This window comes from Mixophyes fleayi, unplaced genomic scaffold, assembly GCF_038048845.1.
Source record: "Mixophyes fleayi isolate aMixFle1 unplaced genomic scaffold, aMixFle1.hap1 Scaffold_29, whole genome shotgun sequence".
NCBI classification, from domain to species: domain Eukaryota; kingdom Metazoa; phylum Chordata; class Amphibia; order Anura; family Limnodynastidae; genus Mixophyes; species Mixophyes fleayi.
Window position 1 is genome coordinate 4,511,644 of NW_027446953.1, and position 24,426 is coordinate 4,536,069.

Below are 24,426 nucleotides of genomic sequence, written 5' to 3' on the forward strand. Positions count from 1 at the left end.
GGGGGGGGGATTTAATCATTTTTAGATAAACCATGTGGTTTTATATTCATTAACCCTTACACTTTTCACATAAGCCCAAGTGAGTCTTGTCAAGCATGTATGTTCACTTTTACAAACTTGAATGGTAATGTATGTTTCTTGTTTTGTGTATATCTTATTTTTGGACTCTATTTTGTGTAGCGTTGCTTCCTCACAACGTTGAAAAAATGATGTTTATAAAAATGAATAATCAATTCCTCAATGAAGTACAGCACTGCCCTCCAGACAGTACAGAGGGACTGTGGTTGTGGAGTCCAGCGGGGACGAATTGATAATGTGTGAGGAGGAGGAAGTACACACTGTAGGGGGAGAGGAATCAGAGGTTGAGGATGAGGACGACATCTTTCCTCAGTAGAGCCTGTTTAGTTTGTACAGGGAGAGATGAATTGTTTTATTGGTGTGGGGGCCCAAACAAACCAATCATTTCAGCCACAGTTGTTTGGTAGGCCATGTCGCTGAAATGATTGGTTTGTTAAAGTGTGCATGTCCTATTTCAACAACATAAGGGTGGGTGGGAGGGTTGGTCCGATTTCATTTATAGGAATAACTCAAAAAATAGAAAAGTAGATGCTGCTCCATTGGCAAGTAATGAATAACAATCAAAGGGTTAAAAAAACATAAATTGGACAAAGACGAAAAGGAAAAGAAAAACATAGTGTGTATCCGTGGTTTATGATAAAAACATACGTTTATTGCACTTGCATAAACATCTAAAAGTATCAAATAAATATCCAAATAAACGTCCCATACACAGTATATTGAGATTCGTATCAGATGTAATATAGTAGATAACGTCAAATGTGAAAACAGCTCCTCTCCAGAAAAGAGACTGCCACACTCCGATCACTTTGGACTCTAAAAAACACTGATTGGGAACTGGTATCTTCCCCTTCCATGAACTGGCGCGTTTCAAATCAATACGAATCTCTCTCAAGACTTTGACCTTGAGCACAGATACACACTATGTTTTTCTTTTCCTACTCTTCTCATATGTGGAATTGAGCCCAATTAATAGGCACCTATAGCGGATGATCACATGAACAAAGCGTCAGCTGAAGGGTCATACATACGTGCTTTAGAGGAAAGAGTAGATTACTTAATTGGTACAGAGCGCCACCTATAATTATCTTTGGAGAACTTGTATCTACTGAGACTTTAAGAACTTAATACATGGTTTCATGAGTAGTATTTGGAACTACAGGACTGAGATTTATTCTCTGTCCAATTTATGTGTTTTTAACCATTTGAATGTTATTCATAGCTTGCCAATGTAACAACGCCTACTTTTCTATTTTTTGAGTGATCTGTATTAGTATGTGGGAGGTGAAACCACTTGGATTACACTGCTGCTTTTTCTCCATTTGCGCCTATATATTCCTATTTCCTTTCAGTTATAGGAATGGCTGCCGTTGGGTGGAGCCCTTCTTATTTTCTATGGCAGATTATGAAACTACATAGCACATTACTTACATAAGATCACATCACATGGAGATAGATGACCACGTGCTAAAGAAAAGCAAAAAAATCCAACAGCTTAGATTTCTATCCATGGCTGCACTTACAAGAGCTTGTCATTTTTTACACTACTAGAATGCTGATCAATCTGTCTCCTCGTTTGCTTAAAATACCATTGTCTGTTGGGAAACTGACGTCCTTACGGATATCTGAGTAATGTCGTCTCCTCTATTTGTAGGGCTGCCCACTTACTGTGCTGCCCCCCATCAACATCGCCATCCGCTTCACGTACATCCTGCAGGACTGTCAGCAGTACTTCTGGCCTCAGCAGCCACCAGGTGAGTTATGTGACCGATCTATGGTCAGTCCTTAGTAGATCAATTGTGTGTATTTATGTCCGGCAGATCGATTGCATATTACTCTCATTTATCTTAGCTTTAGGCGTTATCAATACATTAATACACAAGTAACGTATTTGTGTTTATATAAATAAATATGTTTGTCTCTCTCTCCCCCTCTCTTCCTCCCCTTCTCCCCCTCTCTTCCTCCCCTTCTCCCTCTCTCTTCCTCCCCTTCTCCCTCTCTCCCCCCCTACCCCCCTTTTCTCTCTCTCTCCCCTTTTCTCCCCCTCTTCCTCTCTCTCTCCTTTCTCTCTCTCTCTCTCCCCCTCTCTCTCCTTTCTCTCTCTCTCTCCCCCCCTCTCTCTCCTTTCTCTCTCTCTCCCCCCTCTCTTGCCCTCTCTCTCTCTCTTTCGCCCTCTCGCCCTCTCTCTCGCCCGCCCTCTCGCCCTCTCTCTCGCCCGCCCTCTCGCCCTCTCGCCCCTCTCTCTTTCTCGCCCTCTCGCCCTCTCTCTCTTTCTCGCCCTCTCTCTCTTTCTCGCCCTCTCTCTCTTTCTCGCCCTCTCTCTCTTTCTCGCCCTCTCGCCCTTTCTCTCTTTCTCGCCCTCTCTCTCTTTCGCGCCCTCTCTCTCTTTCGCGCCCTCTCTCTCTCTCTCGCCCTCTCTCTCGCCCTCTCTCTCACCCTCTCTCTCCCTCTCTCTCGCCCTCTCCCTCTCTCTCGCCCTCTCCCTCTCTCTCGCCCTCTCCCTCTCTCTCGCCCTCTCCCTCTCTCTCGCCCCCTCCCTCTCTCGCCCTCTCCCTCTCTCTCGCCCCCTCCCTCTCTCGCCCCCTCCCTCTCTCGCCCCCTCCCTCTCTCGCCCCCTCCCTCTCTCTCTCTCCCCCCCTCTCTCCCCCCCTCTCTCTCCCCCCCTCTCTCTCTATACATATATAAATATATACTGTGGACACACACACACACATACGTAATCTAGACAGTATATTTGGATGTTAGTCTCTACAATGATTATTGACAGTAGAACGGGATTTGATGTATCTGCAATCTAAATTTTTCTAGTTAGTTAGTAATGCTGGTCACACGCTGCAATATAACAGGAGATAACGATCAATTGGCCCCAAAACGACGCTGATATATGGACCGGATCCTGTTGTAATCGATAGGTTCATTATTGAGCATGATCTCTAATTGCAGTTGGAAGGGGCCACTAATGTGTAGCGTGTTCGGTCGTCTTCAGGCTGCAGTGACCGGCCCCAGGGATGCCGACGAGCAGCTGGATCTCGCTCAACGTACCACCCTTACAAATTGGGCGGTTGTTACTGAGCGTGGGTCTCCAGCTTTACTTAGTTATCAACAAGTAGGCCGGGCAGGGCTGACTGATTGTCACACTCATAATACACTGACATTTCTCAGGATTCTGTAAAGGAAGAATAAGTAGTTGATTACATACATAACACTGAGCATTTCAGGTGTGCTAAAACAGACGATTCCAATAATTAGATGGGTGATTACAGAGCACCAACCTCTGCTACTGAAGGGGACAGCTTGGTGGTGAGGGTGGAGATAGTGGTGTCTGTTAGTGGACATATGGTTTAATTTATCAAGTGGATTTTTATGTCGTGTTTTTTGTAAGTCTGTTAAATGCATCGGAGAACTAAATGGTTCATACCAAGAACATATTACTAATAGATCCAATACTGTTGCTGAAAACATGGCCGAATATTGGCATGACTTTTCGATGTTTCCCTCTGGTTACAAACACATTAATCATACTCTGTAGAACTGCATTAAACCTTGGCAAAATTATATCTGGTAACATCATATTTGGGAGATCTAAGCTGTAACATTTTGGGATCATTTTCTGGGGCTAATCGCATTATAAATTTGGGATGAATTCCAGTAAAGTGTATTTTTAGGTGATTTTATTTTTTGTTATTATTTGATTTCCATAAAATAAATCAATTTTAACCAACAAGCTGCAAATGAAAGTAAAATCTATTCTTAATCCCCCCCCCTCACCAACAATATAAAATGTGCCCAGACTAAGAGATTAAAAAAAAAAAAAAGCCTATGAAGCCATTGCAGCACAGAATTGCAAAAATTGTTCACGTCCTAATGGTGCTAAATATCTCCGGCCATGAAGGAGTTAATCAGATGCAAACAGCAGATTTTTTTCATATTTTTTTTTTAAAGTATTTTTGCGACGGTTGCCCTTTTTAAGTCCTTTTAATAAGCAATTACCAAACAGCAATTTCATTTTTAAAAAGGTTTATTAAGACAAAGCTGCACAAATAGTAATAGCAATTAGGCAGTAATAGGCTATATAGATGAGTGACTCCACGCTGAGTCTGCTTACCTCTGGGACGTAAACAGGTTTTCTTAAGTCTTGTCTTTCCATAAGCGACTCCCAAAGTCTAAGGGGCGGTGTGTCGCGCGTATGCGTTGAACGCGACGGGTGTTCTATCTAGAATAGTCATGTGACACCCTCTAAGGGCTCTAACCTACACAGGGCAATATATTCATTGTAAAGTCACCCCACTTGACGATAGCAGACTGTCCTGCCCCTTTAACTAATCATACTCAGTGACCGGTTATCTGTTGAAACGGTGACTTAACGTCCCAGAATAGATCTTCATTACTCTAAATGTAACTGTTTGTATGATGGTTTTGTGGGCATGAAAACCAGATACTTTTCTATATATATATTCCCCTAGATCATTTTATGTAGAAACTCTAGAAGATTAGAATTATATTTGTCTAGTTCACAGTGTAGGGAGATCTTTTATTTGTACTTTACAGAAGATCTGAGAGGGATACAGTGGCAGAACCAGGGACATGTTTTTCACTTTTTTCATTCTTTAAAATGTTGTATCCAGGGGAGACCTTTAGGAATCTGGAGGCTCAAGAAGGTCGTCTGTTGTTTTTATTAATAGATCCAAGGTAAACTGAACCTAAGAGACTGAAGAAGCAATTACTATTAGATGCGTATTAAAATGGGTCTATTGGTAATAACTTGCATGGGATAGCTGATTCAGCCGTATGAAGCAATGTTCAGGATCTACCGCTGAGACGGAAGTTCCCGAGGACACGTTGGGACATAGCGGACGATGTGACTCATGCAATGAGCGTTGGCTTTGGACACTGTATACAGATGATATGGCCAAGAACTAGTCAGTTCGGTCATTGATGGTCCCAGTTAGGAAACTGGATCGTGATTCTCCTTCTCAATTGTGGCATTTTTGAATGTCAGTTTACAGTCTGGCTCCAGAAGATGTTTAGAAACAGCATAAATGGCAAGGAGCCAGCTAATATATTTAAATGTTCCTGTCATTGCCCGTTGGCTGTTTTTCTTACTCTATATCAAGAACCTTCTAAAATTGAGGACAAACTAAGTATCTATACAGTGAAATTAAGGCCTCTTTCTACTTACCCATCATGTAGCCAAGAATTCTACTAGCGTTATATATCATTTGACTACACTGTTGCACTTATTGTTTAAATTCTCCATTGATCGGTTAAATGGGTACTAAAACATATATTCCGTATCTGTAATAGACATCGATGCTCTTGTTGGAGGAGAAGTTGGGGGACTGGAGTTTGGAAAACTTCCCTTTGGTGCCTGTGAGGACCCGATAAGGTTGGCAAAATCAGGGTGCTGTTTTATAACTAATTCTGTATTATTATTTATGATTTGATAATAGATTCATTCTGGGTCTTCACTGTTGATTTTGTCCAGTGTTTCTCCTTGCTCCACCCCTGTGTGTGTAACTTTCATTTTAATATGGTTTATTTCTGTCATTTTGTCTTGTACCTTTCTGTAACTCGTGTGTTACCTCTGTACACCGTGTGTTACCTCTGTTACCTCTCTCCTCCACTCTTATCACCTCTTTCCACTCCAGAATCCAAGACTTTTCCCGTGCAGCTCCCCTTCTCTGGAACAACCTCCCTCGTTCCATCCGTCTCTCTCCTACTCTGTGCTCCTTCAAACGTGCACTCAAAACTCACCTCTTCCTCAAAGCCTACCAACCATCTACTTAACCCCCATCTCCTCCCTTTAGCTCGTCCTCCCTTCTCTCCTCTTGCCTCAACTGGCTCCTCTTGTGCCTGGTCTGTTTACCCTCCCTTAGGTTGTAAGCTCGCATGAGCAGGGCCCCCCTCCCCTCCTGTCTCCATACCTGTTCTTCCGCTCCGTTTTTACTGCATATGACTGGCCGGAGTTTCTGAAGTATTGGTACTTTTTGTTGATTGTTCTGTATGGTTTCACCCTGTATAGTCCACTGTTAGTACTGTGTGCGGCGCTGCGGATACCTTGTGGCGCCTAACTAATAAATGATGATAATAATAATAATACACCAATAAAAAGACCAATCCCACGCTCCATAGCTAACCGCTTTGAGGAATATTCTGCCTATTTATACAATTGAAGACTATGAATCACTGACCCTATGAAACTCAAGGACAACATGCAGAGCTTGTAACACTGTCCTAAAGACGCTACCTGCATATAGATATATCTGCTGATGATATCTCTCAAGCAATTCAAGAACTTAAAAGCACTCGGTATCGGGTCTAGATGACCTCAGAGCCCCCTATTACCAAATATTTGTTGAAGCTCTTTTCCCCCATGCTTGTCATGTTGTTCAACTTCATCTTACGGGGCTCAAAATATGATGAGGCCACCACCCAGACAGAGATATCAGTAATTACTAAACTGGATGGAGAACCTTATGCTTTTAGCAACCGTAGACCCATCGCACTGTTTAACATGGACCTAAGGTTATTTGCAAAAACCCTAAAGAATAGACTCGGCTCAGTCATTTCTTTCTTGGTGCATCCTGATCCAGTGGCCTTTAAACCCAAACACCAAGCTTTAAGCTGGGTACACACTACAGAATTTTCCACCAACTTTTTATGCCGAGCGATTTTACATGCGATCGATGTTCCGATCGCTCGGTCCATGGACTGCATACACACTAGCCTTGTTTAGGACAATAAAGGGAAGAGCGGACGTCCCTTTAGTGACTTTTTACAGCCATGTTGTCGTGAGCAATGACTGTGATTTCGTACTCACTGTTGTGGATCGGTCGGAAGTTTATACACACTACACAGCGGAAACGAGATTGGAACGAAAATATTAAACGGTACGACCAACCAAATGAGGCGACAATCGTCCATTTGGGCAGACTTTCGACCATCGTGTCACTACACACACTGACCCGACCTTTGAACGAGAGGTCGTATGTCGGCTGATTCAGCCAATTATTGGATGAAAACCGTGTAGTGTATACCTAGCGTTGTATGTTGAGCACCTAGATTTGTGCCGCTCGCTTGTCCTATCACTCAGTGTGTTGCGCCTACCACAATTGTGTAATACTGTATCTTAAAAATAGGTGTGTCTGTTTTTACCAGTCCCTGTCTGGTTCTCTATTGTTAGTGAATTGTATCTAGAACAGTTTTTTAACTTCTGGGTGGGAACCCCCAGCATGGCACATTATGCTATTTAAATTAGGTCACCATGTCCCGATTTTTGCAGTACTACCAACTAATAAACTAATCATTAGTCTACTGTTTTAATATTATTATTTTGCATAAGTAACCACTTTACTTTTTACTCTGTTGATTAGCGATAATATGCAGAATTTGTACACAACACAGATACTGTAATGTTTATCATAAATGTTTTGGAGAGGAAATCTTATGTCATTGGGTAATCGTACAATAAACCCAACTGATTTGCATCGTACTCCGGGACTGTCACGGTGTTCCAGCGGTTACATTATACTGCTGTCTGCAGACGACATGTAATCCACCTGTGCTTCAGACTTTACCTATTCCGGAAGCAGAATTCTGCAATTTAATGACTGCTATTCTAAAACTATAAATGTTGCTGTGTAATGGCTCGTTTGTGCTCATTCAGTGTAATCATGCAATGTAAGTGCACCATTTGGCCGCTTCCATAGAACACTGACCTTTTAAAGGCTAAATTGCACATTTCAGTCACCAGATGTAATGACATGCTAGACACTGTAAATTGTGCAGCCTACAGGTGGGTTTCCCACTCAGGATGACAGGTTATGAGTTCGGCATAAATGGCTTGGAGGCTTGGGGATGATATAAATGCCTGAGCTTCAGATATGAGGGGTTTTTACAAATTGCTGCAATGCTCCTTATTCGTTCATCCATGAACTAAACTCTGTATCCACCCACGTTTTACTGTCTAGTAATGTGCATCTTACTGACACTGCTGCTAGCTAAACCTCAACCTTTTCTTTTTCGGTACCCCCTTGGGTCTGTAAACATTGACCATAATCTGCCTTGGGTCTGTAAACATTGACCATAATCTGCCTTGGGTCTGTAAACATTGACCATAATCTGCCTTGGGTCTGTAAACTTTTACCAAGTACCTCCATAGGTCTGCAAACGTTGCCCAAGTTCTGCCTTGGGTCTGTAAACGTTGCCCAAGTTCTGCCTTGGGTCTGTTAACGTTGCCCAAGTTCTGCCTTGGGTCTGTTAACGTTGCCCAAGTTCCGCCTTGGGTCTGTAAACATTGACCAAATTCCGCCTTGGGTCTGTAAACGTTGCCCAAGCTCCGCCTTGGGTCTGTAAACGTTGCCCAAGCTCCGCCTTGGGTCTGTAAACATTGACCAAATTCCGCCTTGGGTCTGTAAACGTTGCCCAAGTTCCGCCTTGGGACTGTAAACGTTGCCCAAGTTCCGCCTTGGGTCTGTAAACGTTGCCCAAGTTCCGCCTTGGGTCTGTAAACGTTGCCCAAGTTCTGCCTTGGGTCTGTAAACGTTGCCCAAGTTCCGCCTTGGGTCTGTAAACGTTGCCCAAGTTCCGCCTTGGGTCTGTAAACGTTGCCCAAGTTCCGCCTTGGGTCTGTAAACGTTGCCCAAGTTCCGCCTTGGGTCTGTAAACATTGACCAAATTCCGGCTTGGGTCTGTAAACGTTGCCCAAGTTCCGCCTTGGGACTGTAAACATTGACCAAATTCCGCCTTGGGTCTGTAAACGTTGCCCAAGCTCCGCCTTGGGTCTGTAAACATTGACCAAATTCCGCCTTGGGTCTGTAAACGTTGCCCAAGTTCCGCCTTGGGACTGTAAACGTTGCCCAAGTTCCGCCTTGGGTCTGTAAACGTTGCCCAAGTTCCGCCTTGGGTCTGTAAACGTTGCCCAAGTTCCGCCTTGGGTCTGTAAACGTTGCCCAAGTTCCGCCTTGGGTCTGTAAACGTTGCCCAAGTTCCGCCTTGGGTCTGTAAACATTGACAGAGTTCCACCAAGTGTCTACAAATGTTATTAATGTAATTGTTTACCAAATACCCTTTTGTGTCTGTAAAGTGTCCCGTTTTCTCGTTATATGTATACAAGCGAACTCTGTATCTCTGTTAATGGTTACTAAGTCACCACTTAACATTTGCCAATTACCCTTTTTGTGTCTGTAAATTTTACCAAGTGTCTCCTCACCTCCTTTAATGTTTATCAAAAACATTCTCATCTCTGTCAGTAGAAACCAAATACCCTTTCTGGTTTTATTTGTACATATTGGGGCTCATCTAGAGCTGGATGTATGTCAGTTTTGTTTGCGTAAGATTTCCGTGACATGCATGCTCACAAAAACTGCCCATCTAGATTTAGGGTGGCCTAGACCTTGTAGAGTGAGGGCCTGTTCATGTGATTACAGCATTATTTACATGCAGGTGTCCCCAGTTGGGAGGGGTATCTCCTATGTGTACTGGAGGATCTGCTACAATGCTCAGTGATAATGATAATAATGATATCAGCAGCACTACCTACATTGGCCCCCAATGCTTAAATCATTGACGTAGCAGCTATATTATAGCAAATCCTTGCTTTCTATTTGCATTACTTAATTGACATTTCCATTTGGGCTACTGCAGGAAAGAAGATCCCCATTTGATTTTCATATTGGAGAGCAACAGATGTGGAAGTGTTTGCATTTAATTACATTTTATATGACAAATGCACTTTTGCATTTATAAATAACTGTGAAGACAATATTCAATGTTTTCCCCACTCCCATTATCAGACATATTTGGGGTAGGAGAGTCTAAAGCTCGCCCGTTTCTTGTTTGCATAGACTAATTATCTTGTCTTTTAGTGAACTTCACTTGGCAACAACCTGGCCCTACCTGACAGAAGGCATTATTGTGGACAATGATGTGTATTCGTAAGTAAATCTACATTTATTTAAAAAAAATGTATATGCTGCTTATAAGGTGTGTTTTATATTTATATATTTGTAAACATTCAATAAAATCTACTTATGGGTAGAAATTATTTAGCATAAGAAACCTTATTTATCGTTTTTTATTTATTGGGGAGCAGCCTATTAATTTGTTAGGAACTAGTGTCATCACTGGGGCATGAAGCGGAGGCGGCTACTTTGGGAGCTTAACCAATATTTCTCAAACTGCAGCCTATTCATACTAGGAACCAGTTACATCACTGAGAATGCAGCCTATCCAGTCACTAAGAACCAGTTACATCACTGAGAATGTAGCCTATCCAGTCATTAGGACACAGTGACATCACTGAGAATGCAGCCTATCCATTCACTAGGATCCAGTGACATCACTGAGAGTGCAGCCTCTCCATTCACTAGGACCCAGTGACATCACTGAGAATACAGCCTATCCATTTACTAGGAACCAGTGACATCACTGAGAATGCAGCCTCTCCATTCACTAGGACCCAGTGACATCACTGAGAATACAGCCTATCCATTCACTTAGACCCAGTGACATCACTGAGAATACAGCCTATCCATTCACTAGGATCCAGTGACATAACTGAGAATGAAGCCTATCCATTCACTAGGACCCAGTGACATCACTGAGAATGCAGCCTCTCCATTCACTAGGACCCAGTGACATCACTGAGAATACAGCCTATCCATTCACTTAGACCCAGTGACATCACTGAGAATACAGCCTATCCATTCACTAGGATCCAGTGACATAACTGAGAATGAAGCCTATCCATTCACTAGGACCCAGTGACATCACTGAGAATGCAGCCTATCCATTCACTAGGATCCAGTGACATCACTGAGAATGTAGCCTATCCATTCACTAGGACTCAGTGACATCACTGAGAATACAGCCTATCCATTCACTAGGATCCAGTGACATCACTGAGACATCACCGCACAGTGCTATGACAAGAGAACACGGATTGCCAGGGGCAGCTGGACGGGAAGGCGCCAAGGTACAGTCCAACATTAGATATCTCAACTCTATGGCATGTTGATTAGTCAACTACACCTCCATTGGTAAGACATGAATAATTCAAAAGCAAAGGTGTTTGTTGTCAGGCACGGTAGTGTTCTAGAACTGGTTAATATATTAGTCATTCTTTTTTTTTTAATCCATCACCTCCCTTCCCTATCCAAATTACATTGTATGGAAAGAGGACACAGGAGGCAGATTCAGCAGATGTTCAAGTATAAAAAGAAAGACGGACTCTGCCGGTTTGTTTATTGCCTAGATTAAAGAGAGGTGATTGCAAATGTTCTATTAAAGTAATTCTATCGTTTTAAAATAAGCATTGCCCAATCAATTGTATGTGTGTCCAAAGCACATGGTGGTTTATTTTAGCAGATGTAAATAGTCAACAATTCAATACATTATTATATTATGATACAGTACAGTACAGCACAGCCAATACCAAAAGTTACATACATACATACCGCTGCAATCGCTGCGCTTCCATGGGTCCCAATGGAACAGTGTATCTGTTAGATAACTGGTCAGAGTAGACTGAGGCCCTGGTGGGGGATGCAGCTAATATATACAGTCAGTGTTTCATTGTGAACAATAGAGATGACGTAGATTGTTTCTATAGGTCCAGACGTTGGGTGGGTCCAGGCCAGACAGGTAATAGGTTGATTCAATCTAAGGAATCCAAAGGTGGGGGTCTTCTCTCCAGGGGGTCTGCTCCTTTTCATAGCCAGTATCATACAAAGGTTTACTCTCTAATATCAATAACTAAAGTATGCAATGTGCGATCTCTTCGCCGACTGCACCAGACAGCTGCTGATGATTAGGGCTTCAATATGATATCAGGCATGACACCTTTCCTATTACCTAAACCTTTAATAACACTACAATGTACATATAATCACTATATATATAGACCAATAATAAACCGAATACTATCTGCTCCTGAATTACAGTGTAACAGAACCAATATGAAATTATATAAATAACTAACTGTTGTAATGCGAGTGTGTGCGTGCGTATTTTACCGTGTGATCGCGTCACGCCACGTAACACGTGGCATACGCTTCGCAATACGCACGGCAAACTAATATTAAACCAATATACTTTCGTTCATCCAATTATACGACTTCAACAGTTCCTTATGTTTATAGGACAGATATATTGAGACAAACAATTATTTTATATTTTAAAGACCTAAATTTGGTGCTGTGTTGGGTGACAATTCACTGAATAATGGTAGTTTTTGTTGCATGCACTTATAGCCCATAATAAGCTTCCAGATCCATGTGACCAGTGGGTGAATGTATTAAAAGAATATCGGCGAGTTGCAAAAATCACTGTTTGTCAGTACCACTCCTCAGCCATACTGTCTGTGGTAGTGAATGTCAGCTGAGACAACCAATTGCAATATAACAGAATTATAGAGGCAGTGGTCAGGAGAAGGCTTAGCTGGAAATGAGAAATCTATATCTGTGTAGAGGTTCTGCTAAACCATCTAACCCATGAGATTCTGCCTGTGCTGAGACAACCCTGATACTAACTGAATTATTCACAATGTTTTCTAGTAAGTATAACTCTTTGTATAAAAAAAGTGTAAATACCATACTTACCCAAACACCCTGGAACACAGCATAATATCCCAGTTGAATTACTGTTTCATGGCTAAACGTTTTTCCTATGTTCTTATAGCTGCTAAAAATTACACCCCCACAGTATGGAAACTTAAGAGCATTCTAATCTCATCAACAAAAACACTAGAAAATATAACAAACCTTGATAGATGTTCTGAATAAACATTAGACATTTGGGACTTTTTAACTCAAGACAACATTGAACGCTCCACTGATTTAGGAGGCATCTGTTGATACATGTGAGAGTGAGTCTACACTCCTGATAATGGGGTAGTTTGTTTACGGATCAAGTGACATTGGTCGTTGGTTGAACAGAATAGAGTATAGATGAATAGTTATGAATGAGTTTTTTAAAAAGTTCTGTAGTTCGAGAAAGAGCAAGGTAGTCAAACTCACCATCATCTGTAACCTATAAAAATATATTCTACAGACTGAATTAAACATTAAACAATAGTTTCTTCCTAAGATAACAGTCATATGGAAGAACCTCCTCTTGGACCACAACTCCGACTTTATGGTCAGCCCTCGAACCACAGGATTTTCTGGTCACTATAGACGCTAGAGGACCTGGATAAATTCAATTGGTTATCAAAAGTGATGTGGGTGTCATGTTACAATGGTACCTGATTGAACAGTTGCCACAGTCATCTAACCATATTTAGTCTTCATGTCAAAGCCACATTCAACAACGGAATTGTTGTAGTGATCCTGAGCCTGCAAGGCACAGAAAATGTGATGGTCCTAGTGGGTGAGAGAGGAGGTCCAAAACAAGGGACGCCCTACCTGTCTGCTATCCGAGAGGAAGGCATGCTTCTGGGCAGATACTACTTGTTATTTTATTTTTGTTCTTCTTTTTTGTAAACTCCTTTAATATGACATTTATTTTGTAATTCCAACCTGTTGAAGGCATTAACCTTTCATTTGCATTGCAGGGTGATCCTGGTCCTTCCGGCATTCCCGGTAAAGCTGGACCTCAAGGTTTACGAGGTTTTCCAGGAGCCAGGGGCGTTGGTGGGGAAGCGGTAAGCCTCATTTACATTTCATAGTTTTCTGTTCACCATAATTGTGCAGAGAACACCAACAATAATGTGGAGAAGGGTAGAGGCGTATAAGAAACAAAAACAAGTAGGGTGGGAAGAAAGAAGGAAAGTACAACACTCCAACAATTTAGCGTGCGGTAAGAAAGCATCCTATACACTTGGCTGCCTGCCTAGAAATCCTATACCGTTAAGGACCTTAACCTTCTAAGAATAAAATTAAGGGATGAAGACATTTTCCACATTACCTCTCTCCAAGTCGTCACATGAATTGATTTGGCCATCCATGGGTCCCTTTCCAATGTAGAGCAGCCTGTCCTTCACCCAAGCAGCCAGTTTCTATTTGAAGCCAAGTATTGGAAAAATAAATCTCGGGTGAGTCATCTTCTAACACACCTTTTAAGTGCAGATAAAAGCTCAGTGGCAAATTTACATCGTGCCTTCAATAGATTCATGAAAATGGCATTCAGGATAGGTGGTCAGGGGTTTAAGGAAACAGAAATAGATAATGTCTCTGGTAATTTTAGCAGTCGGCAATCAGCTTCACAAATTATGGAAAAATGACCCCTCCTTATTGCAGCCTCTATACTATGATCTACTGGTGGACGATGAGATCCTAAGTTTATGTCGGGACAGCTTTCATATCTCTGGTGAGGAACAGGAGGTCCTCCCTGGCAAGCGTGTATTTTAGGCTTCTCTAATTTACAAAATTGGCTAAATAATAAGGAAATAATTCCAGTTAAATCTGCGTTTACTTGACAAATATTTCCTTTTTTTTTAAGCCTTACTATCCCTGCACTGACTGGCGATAGCCATAACGATTTCATTCACACTGACGTAAGCATAGCATTTCCATGGTAGATGGGAAGGCTCCTGGGACGGTGCCCAAGCAGAATTACAGTGAGTTAGGCTGCCCAGTTTGGGGTTTTGAAGAGTTACGAGGTTTTATCAAAGCCGAGGCAGCATTGAAATGACAATGAGAGAAATGTAATAGGCCTTTAGAGAACCTAGTAAAAAGTATTATTTTTAAATTAGATTTTAGGAGATTTTTGTAATAAATATAAGAATCCTATTGTAAACAGTTTTGCAACAAATATTATAAGCTAAAATTGCATTAATGTTCTCTTTACTCTGTTCTTTGTAGGGTCCTGCTGGTTTAAAAGGAGGAGAAGGTCCACTTGGTCTGGCTGGCTCTACGGTACGTATCCCCAGATAGAATTGCGTGACATATAGTAATCCAATAATTTCTCCTCTCATTACTCTATGCGTCTTCTTCTTCCTATATCACTACCTGAGAGCCTCTACAACCCTCTAGATCACCACCAGTATTGCCCCCTGGGACATAGCTTCATGAAGCCACTTTTGGCCTTACCTCTCTTCTATAGCTTATTATTGCTATATCCACTTCTTGAGTCTTCCGCCACAGTTTTCTCTACACATACTTTACCATCTCACCTTGGAACTATTCACAGGGGCCAACCGGAGAGAGGGGTCCTAATGGAGCAGCTGGGGGAATTGGCCTTCCGGGACGTCCTGGAGCACAGGGTCCCCCGGGACCAAGTGGCGAGAAGGGGAATCCAGTAAGTAATAGATTAATAAGGTGAAGTGATAGACTTAATAACAAGCAGTGTATGTTGTGTATAGTAGGGCTTTCATTTGTTACCACTTGAGACTAGATTTTACATCACACTTTGATACTGAATAATTAGAGAGAACCAAGCCTTGGATTAGATTGATCAGACCTTGACGCTATTAACAGAACACGCGCATCACTCAATTTGCATAGAACACCGGGCTATGACTAAAACATTGATGGGGTTTTTACCTTCATATGACTTTAAGTTATTAGCTTGTGCATGGACAGTATTTTCCTGGCTTCCTTCAGGATATATAAAGTAATGTATTCATCAAAAGATGCAGGATGGCATATAGAGGATGATCAATTAAAGTCATCTGAAGTTGGGTAATCTCTTGAAGCATTTCAATTAACCAGAACAATGAGTCTTGGACAGTGTAACATACCTTTTCTGATGTCTTTCCAGCAGTCCATCTTAACTTCTCAATTTATATAATCAGAAGGTTAATATGACCTGTGAAATTTCCTCTTTATCATTGTGAAGAATTTCTGTCTAACATTCTATATGATATCACAGGGTGAGAAAGGGCCTTTTGGTGGAGCGGGACAAGATGGCTCTCAAGGAAGCATTGGACCACCTGGACCTGCCGGTCCCCCAGGGCCTGCAGGCGATGATGGAGATAAGGTAGGAAGATTTACGCTTGGCACTGATTTGTAAAGTAACCATACTGGAGGTTCATGCTTACTGAACAGGACGACAGCTCTTCATCACTTTTCATACACAGTTGTTACCTCTTACCTACTTTTTGTTTCTTTTTAGGGAGAAGTGGGTGGGCCTGGACAGAAAGGAAGCAAAGGTGACAAGGGAGAATCAGTAAGTATATCTGTATATATTGTCCTCACCAAATACAGTAAGACAAGAAAGTTTTATATGACATATGTGGCAGACTGTTGTTATGTATGAAATAAGAGAAGTTGTAAAAGACAAACATGGGGAAGGCTGAAGATAGTGGACATGGGAGAGGCTGAAGATGGTGGACATGGAATAGGCTACGGATAGGAGACATGGGAGAGGCTGAAGATGGTGGACATGGGATAGGCTACGATTAGGAGACATGGGAGAGGCTACGGATAGGAGACATGGGATAGGCTACGGATAGGAGACATGGGATAGGCTACGGATAGGAGACATGGGATAGGCTACTGATAGGAGACATGGGAGAAGATACAGATAGGAGACATGGGATAGGCTACGGATAGGAGACATGGGATAGGCTACGGATAGGAGACATGGGATAGGCTACGGATAGGAGACATGGGAGAGGCTACGGATAGGAGACATGGGAGAGGCCACGGATAGGAGACATGGGATAGGCTACGGATAGGAGACATGGGATAGGCTACGGATAGGAGACATGGGATAGGCTACGGATAGGAGACATGGGATAGGCTACGGATAGGAGACATGGGAGAGGCTACGGATAGGAGACATGGGATAGGCTACAGATAGGAGACATGGGATAGGCTATGGATAGGAGACATGGGAGAAGATACAGGTAGAAGATAAGGGGGAAACTGCAGATTAGAGAAATGCAAGAAGCTGTGGAAGAGAGATATGGGTGAGGCTGAACATGTGAGACATGAGAGCGTCTATGGATGAGAGACAGGAGAGAGACTTCGGATGAGTGAAATGTGAGAGTCTGCAAGAAACACATGGAAGAAGCTGTGGATTAACGACATGGGAGAATCTGAAGAGGGGAAACATGAGAGAGACTGTGGATGAGACAAATTCTAGAGGCTTTCAATGAGAGACATTAGAGAGGCTGTCGATGAGAGACATGGGAGAGGCTGTCGATGAGAGACATGGGAGAGATTGTCGATGACAGACATGGGAGATGCAACGAATGGGAGACAAGGTAAAAGCTGAAGATAAATTACATGGTAGAGGCTATAATTAAGATATATAGGGGAGGTTGACTATAGATGGAAGACAGGGGAGAGGCTATGGTGGCAGACATGGGAGAGGCTACAAATGGGAGATGTTGCTGATCGTAGACATGGGAGAGGCTGAAGATGGGGGACATGGAAGAGGCTACAGATGGGAGTTGTGAAAGGCTGTGTATAGTAGACATACTAGAGGCTGCATATGGCAGACATGGGAATGCTGTGAATTGGATACATGGGAGAGACTACAGTTGGGAAACATTAAATGGGCTGTGGATAGCAGACAGGAGAAAAATGGTAGTGGCTTTAGATGGGAGACATAGGAGAGGCTGTAAATGAGGGAAATGTGAGACACAAGGTTTTGGATGAAAGATATAGCTTTAGATGGGAGACATGGCAGAAGGCTGTGCATTGGAAACATAGAATAAGCTGTGGATGGGAAAAGCTGTGGATGGAAGGCATGGAAGAAGTTTGGTTAGGAGACATTAGAGAGGCAAATGATGAGAGACATTGGAGAGGCTGCTAATAGGAGACATGGGAGAGAATATGGTTGGGAGACATGAGAGAATCAAATTGAAAGATATGGGAGCTGAGGAGAGACATAGAAAAAGCTGTGGTTATACTTAGAAGAGCTTGCAGATGCTCGACATGGGAGAGACTGCAGATGAGAGACAAGGGAGTGAAGCCTTAACAAAGGTAAATATTTCTACTGAAAATAACAATTTATTGTCTGCTCTTTCATAGGGACCTCCAGGATCTACTGGGATCCAAGGTCCAATAGGGCACCCTGGACAAGCCGTAAGTATTACCCTGTCTTTTAAATAGTCACATGTTCCATTTACAGGCAGTCTACTCATTGACAGTGGGAAAGAAATTCCCCAGGGAGCAAATTATAGTGTATATGTATAATATTGATCCCAAAACAAAAGTAATAGAAGTAGCTCTTAGATAAATATGAAACGTCTCACACATCAATTAATTAATGGTCATATGAAGCATAGATGATACAACAATTAAATGAGCAGGTACTAGTTCCTGTCCAGAAATTATAAATCTGTATAATTTCCATAAAGCTAATTTACAATGGTAAATTGAATAATCCAATTTCAATAGAGTGCGTGCATTAGAACACATGTACTCATTGACAGTCACTTCAATGGCAAGAAAACCACCCATTCCCCCGTAAATACTCCCCTCATCCATTATTTTGCAGCTAACTCATCCTTGAGACAGTTTCTAAATCTGTTGAAGTCTTTATAAATTATGCATTGTGCCTCAAAATTATAAGACTTCCGGTTATCATGAGAATGCTTTGAGATTGAAGATGTCATCGTCATGGTTCTACACAGGGCCAAGATGGAGATCCTGGGCGTAGAGGACAGCCAGGAATGCAAGGGCAAAAGGGAGATGACGGTCATCGAGGGGTTCCTGGTGTAACTGGTCCAAGAGGACTCCAGGTGAGGGAGTTATTTCAATCTTTGTCATTTCTTAAAAAAATTTGCCCTCCTAATTGGATTGTTAGTGTCTTTTTTAGAGGCGGTCATTAAGGCTTGACCTATCGGCACCAATTCTCATAAATGTCTGAAAGACCATTCAGGCTATGTAGGTCCTTATTTGTGAAGTGATCAGGGTGACAGTCGCAGCGAGCAAGATTTATATTTCCCTCTAATTTAACATTTAACACACCTATCTCTTCATAGGGTATGCCTGGACCTCCGGGAGAAAAGGGGGAAAGTGGATATGTTGGACCAATGGTATGTGCAATATTACTCATAGAGTCACGAACAACGATCTTTTAGACTAATACAGTTTAACATAATTGTTATTATCTCATTACAGGGTCCCCCTGGAACTGGCGGTCCTAGAGGTCCCATGGGTCCCAGCGGTGGTGATGTAAGTGTATTTCTTACTTTATAGGTAAGAAACATCAAGATTACATCAGCTTGACCTTTTGTGTTTTATTTTTTAAGGGGCCTTCAGGAAATCCTGGTGGTGTAGGGCAACCAGGACCTGTGGGAGAAAAGGTGAGTTGGTGTTTGGCATCAGAACAATCTATGAATTGTGTAGAATAACTGTTAAAATTGTCAGGAACACATAAAAAATAGAATATTGTATATTGATAGGATATTATGTGCACAGTCCAGGGCGATGCAAACTGTTAAAAGTATTGCTCAGAATTCAGCATCTAAATAATGAAAAAAGTAGAATGTTCTATGGAATGAGTAGGACAATGGAAAGAATTTACAGAACAGCCAATGGAATGTGTAGGACAATATAAAGAATGTACAGAGTGATCTATGGAATATGTAGGACAATATGAAAATGTCCATAGCGATTTATGGAATGTGTAGGACAATATCAACAATGTACAATGTGGTCCAAGGCTTATGTGCGATAATCAGAGGAATGTATGGAGCCATCAATGCAATGACTACAGCAATTTATAGAATATATAGAATATATGAAGAAACTTTAGAATCATCTTAGTAATATATACCATATGAACAGCATTCAGTAGAGCCCATGGAGTCTATACAATAATCAGCAAATACAGAATGTGCAGGGCATTATGAAGAATGTGTAGAACCATAGGACACGTGGTCATCCCCTAAGGTTAGAGGAGAGGAAATTTCACAACCAGCAAAGGAAGAGGTTCTTTACAGTAAGGGCAGTCAAGATATGGAATTCATTGCCAGGGAAGGTTGTGATGGCAGATTCAATAGATATGTTTAAGAAAGGGTTAGACAAATTTTTAGCGGAAAGGTGTATCCAGGGATACGACCGTTAATTTAAAATAAAAGATAGTAGTGGATATAGGGTAAAAATTGGATTGCAATATTGAGTCTGGGGGGATTTTCAAAATTGAAACAGATGGGCGGTTGCCTACTCTGGATTAATTTCAAATATAAGTGCAGGATCGCAGGAGATCCAAAATAGGTTGAACTTGATGGACTGGTGTCTTTTTTCAACCTCATCAACTATATGGAAAATGTACACAATGGTCTATGGAGTCTTCTAAAATAATCAAAAGAACATTGCGAGTCACCTGTAGAATGTGTAGAGCAATAAAGAGCATATACAGCACCTATGGAAAGTGTAGATGAATCTGAAGAATTTACAAAACAACTGATAAAACAAAGAGATGAATGTGACAAATGTATAACACAACCTTTGGAATTTGTAAATGAACATAAAATATAACAATATAACATAATACAGCATATGTGGAACATGAGGATATACATATCCACCTGCTCGAAACATTCTAAAAGTGGTGCAAACAAATATGGATAATTTGTAAAGAAAGCTAGAAACAGTATCCTCCAGAATTTATGGTGTAAGCGTGGTATTAAAGGATAAATCCACTTTTGTTAATAGACATAATAGACCCAAAGTCCCTGGCTAACGCATTTTCTTGGTTAGATACATTTTCTAGCAGAGTGTATCTGCTGTTACGTGGCTCTGAAGACTCTTTTTCTCATGGGGGATTATATGAAGTTCTCTGCATACGTCCAGCCCCCATTGTCGCCCCTTCAGCCGGTGACGGCTATTTTTAAATCCCCAGTACACTAATCCTTCCAGTTGTGTTCATGTTGCCATCAATTATTGTGCTCAAAGTAATTTCAATGAGGGACCCATTGCAGGAAAATATGGAGTGAATTATTATAGATCTTTCAAAATGATCCACTGAGCATCTCTTGTTTGGTTCTTACAGGGAGAATCAGGAGAAGCCGGAGATCCAGGAGAATCAGGGGAATCAGGTCCCCCGGTTAGTATATGGGGGAGAGAGATGAGGAATGGATGGTACTGTGACGTGTGTCATATATAATGGATAGACTAATAGGTTCACATTGCTCATGTTGATGTTTCTATATCTGCACCCACTGTTCTTTAGGCACACAGCACTGACCATCTACAACAGGGTCCGTGATCGTCACACTGTTAAGTTGGTCTATTTTTTTAGAATAATTGCAGTTGCTGTCATCTCTACAACCACCCACCTTATTGTTTTAACACCACCATGCTCATTGGTTCCCCGACTTTATAGAATCATTCCTCTAATCACCGGGACCGTATCTTCAGCCCAATCATCATTCATTTGCATGCAGTACAGACCTATGAGCAGAATTACATATTACATATGCAAAAGAAACAATTGCACATGAATTTTTTTTTTTTTTTTTTAAAAAAGACCTTATCAAGGACTAAAAGAGAATAATGGCTCAAGATTACAAAAATGGAACAGCAATTAAAATGAGGAATACTGGCTTGTATGCATCTTGGAACTGCCTTGGTTTAATATCAGGACAGGCTTTCATATGTTTGAATGTTAATAAAATGATTTGTTGAAAAAAATCAAAGTAAAGACATCCAGTATAACAGTTGTTCGGCTATCAACATTTATTCCAGGGAGGCAAAGGTGATGTCGGTGAGAAGGGAGAATCTGGATCCTCAGGTGCGGCTGGTCCTCCTGGTAAAAAGGGACGCCCAGGAGAAGATGGACCCAAAGGAAACCTGGTGAGTTCCATCAATGCACAAGATAGTGACACAACCTATGCAATAGCCAAGGGACAGGTAAAACAGAATCTGTCAGGGACACAAAGATCATCATACGAGAACTCACCTCAACTTCTTGGCTTCTGCCTCAAACAAAATACTTGTAATCCTTTGTGATTGCTGAATGGGTCGTATGTCCATGCGTCTAGACTAATTACTGCTACTATCTGATCATAAAGGAAACCTGTCTGAAAGTCATGCTTTGACTCTTTGCTTATTCACTGTTTCATAGACACTAATGTGTCTCTTGATGGACATATCTACTCATTTTAGGGAGCCATTGGTTTTCCGGGAGATCCAGGGCCACGGGGAGAGGCTGGTGTACCGGTAAGAAGTTATATATTTTGTTGAACTCACTGGACTATATAGGTGTACATTTGCTATATAATACTATATGAGCAGGGTAGCAATAATCCTATTTTCTACTCAGGGAGTTGATGGAGTACCTGGAACGAAGGGGGACGGTGGAGAAAGTGGGAATCCTGTGAGTATGCACGCTAACATCACTCGACGATCAGCCTAAGAGGCAGTTCTGAATAATGAAAAGTATCAATGGAGATAACACCACTTACTGTCTCTCACCTGTTGCGAAGATAATACTCATTTAATTAAGTAAACGCCAAGATCAAACAATAAAAAACGTTAACAAAGAGTCTCATTTAGAATCCAATTTCGGTCATTACTATCGAAGACAATCTCACTCAACAGAAGACATTGGTATCCAGGGAAATGTACACTCATTAATCAGATTTCAATACCATTAACTGGAAAGCAGTCTCCTTCATTAGATTACAATGCTCCTCATTAGTAGAGTCTTACTCATTTGAATACATTGTCACCCATTGGATGGCAGGGTGACTCATTCAGTGACAATGTCACTCACTGGAAGATAATGTCAATCATTAGAAGACAACGCACTCACTGGACGTTAATGTCACTCACTGGCTGACTCACTGGAAGTCCATGCTACAATCTCATATTCTGTTTACTACAGGGACCAACTGGACCTTCAGGAGAGCCTGGACCAACTGGTCCACCTGGAAGAAGGGTGAGTACTTGCGTCACTATTCTTGGGTCTACATGTCTCTGTCAGGATGTGCTGAACTAATTTATTCTCATTTTTTTCAGGGGCAATTGGGGCAAGCAGGCAAAGAAGGTCGGCAAGGTGAAAAGGGAGCCAAGGTATGAATAAAATAGATTAAACATCTTATAGCACAAAGTAGCACAATTTATTATTAATTAATTTTCATTATATTTATGTTTAACAGGGGGAGTCTGGGACTGAAGGACCTCCAGGAAAGACAGGACCAGTGGGAGCGCAGGGGTCCCCTGGGAAATATGGATCACAAGGTCTTAGGGGAATTCCAGGACCGGCGGTGAGTGACCATTGAGTTGCAAAATGAACAGAACTTCCTGTAGTAGTAATTTATTGTTAAGCTGCCCATACACAGGCAGATCTGGCTTCTTGTGGCAAGTGATAACAGCTCTGTGTGTGGCCAAATTGGACAAATGTAGCTGTTCATCACTTGGGACCAGAATGGGCAATCAGACAAACCGTTCGACTGTTGTTCACAGAGACAATTTGTGGACAATTTGATCTATAACATCCTAATTGGCAATCCCAGTGAAGACATGTATGATCACTGTAGAATGAGAATGTAGATGTCAGTTCACTAAGAAAGAATCACTGAGGGATAAAGTGTGTTGGATTTTAGGTATAAATTTGCCATCTGTTGGCTTAGTATTTTTTACGTCCATGGGTTTATGTACAGCAAATGTGTACAAAGTCTGTATAGCATTGTGAGCGGGTACATACGGGGTGTGTAGGTTGTTGAAGAGATTGCATATATCTAGTATAGAATAGATGCATGTTTGCTATTGTGATTATGGGCTAACCCAGGTAATTGGTGCTGAATCCATTGCTATGCAATATATATAAATGATATACATAACATTGGTGGCATCTGGAAGTAATGGGGCTCAAGACAAAATTATTCTATTTTGGAATACTATTCGCTCTACGTGTTGTTTAATCTGTTATAGAACAGATGTGTTCTTACAATTTATCATGTATAGCAGGTCAGTGTCCTGTATAATGGACTTGTATGCTGTAGCTATATCCTACACAATCTATATTGTTATCTCTGTCCCACATCAGCCAACTGTCAGCCTCTCATTTCTCCAGTAACATTGTCCTAATCTAACAGTCTTATCAAACATGGACTTCCCTCCCCAGGGAGTACCAGCATGCGTCATTACATCCTGCATACCTGTGCATTATTGCAGCTAAACGGTCTAGATCAGAGGTTGGCAACCTGTGGCTCTCAAGCTGTTGTGGAACTACAAATTCCATTTATATTGACTGGCAGGGCATGCTGCGACTTGTAGTTCCACCGTGTCTGGAACGCCACTGGTTGCTTATTTCTAACCTAGAGAAGCAAGGGCAATATACTGAAATCAATACATCCTGGGATATTCACAGCACCATTCAGTGACAGATATAAATCGGCTTAATTCTTCAATCATGTGGGATTAAAATGTACAATAGATTGTATTAAACATAGAAACTTTGACTATAGAAAAGAACCTACAGGTGCATCTAGTCTGCACTTTA

General features: G+C 41.6%; 1 protein-coding gene and 1 long non-coding RNA gene across 2 annotated transcripts; both read left to right on the forward strand.

The window, feature by feature from the left end:
• The first annotated feature begins 1,750 nt into the window (after positions 1-1,750).
• LOC142127182 (uncharacterized) lies at positions 1,751-10,013 on the forward strand. The gene is made up of 3 exons (XR_012685334.1): positions 1,751-1,832; positions 5,383-5,464; positions 9,945-10,013. It is a non-coding gene; the product is annotated as an uncharacterized LOC142127182 (long non-coding RNA).
• Positions 10,014-11,002: 989 nt separating this feature from the next.
• LOC142127192 (uncharacterized) lies at positions 11,003-23,203 on the forward strand. Its single transcript, XM_075194321.1, has 18 exons — positions 11,003-11,053; positions 13,631-13,720; positions 14,880-14,933; positions 15,208-15,315; positions 15,889-15,996; positions 16,132-16,185; positions 18,000-18,053; positions 18,605-18,712; positions 18,956-19,009; positions 19,095-19,148; positions 19,226-19,279; positions 20,971-21,024; positions 21,666-21,773; positions 22,086-22,139; positions 22,243-22,296; positions 22,807-22,860; positions 22,941-22,994; positions 23,081-23,203. Exons 1-18 carry the CDS (start codon positions 11,003-11,005, stop codon positions 23,201-23,203), a joined length of 1,290 nt encoding a protein of 429 aa, XP_075050422.1.
• The last annotated feature ends 1,223 nt before the right edge of the window (positions 23,204-24,426 follow it).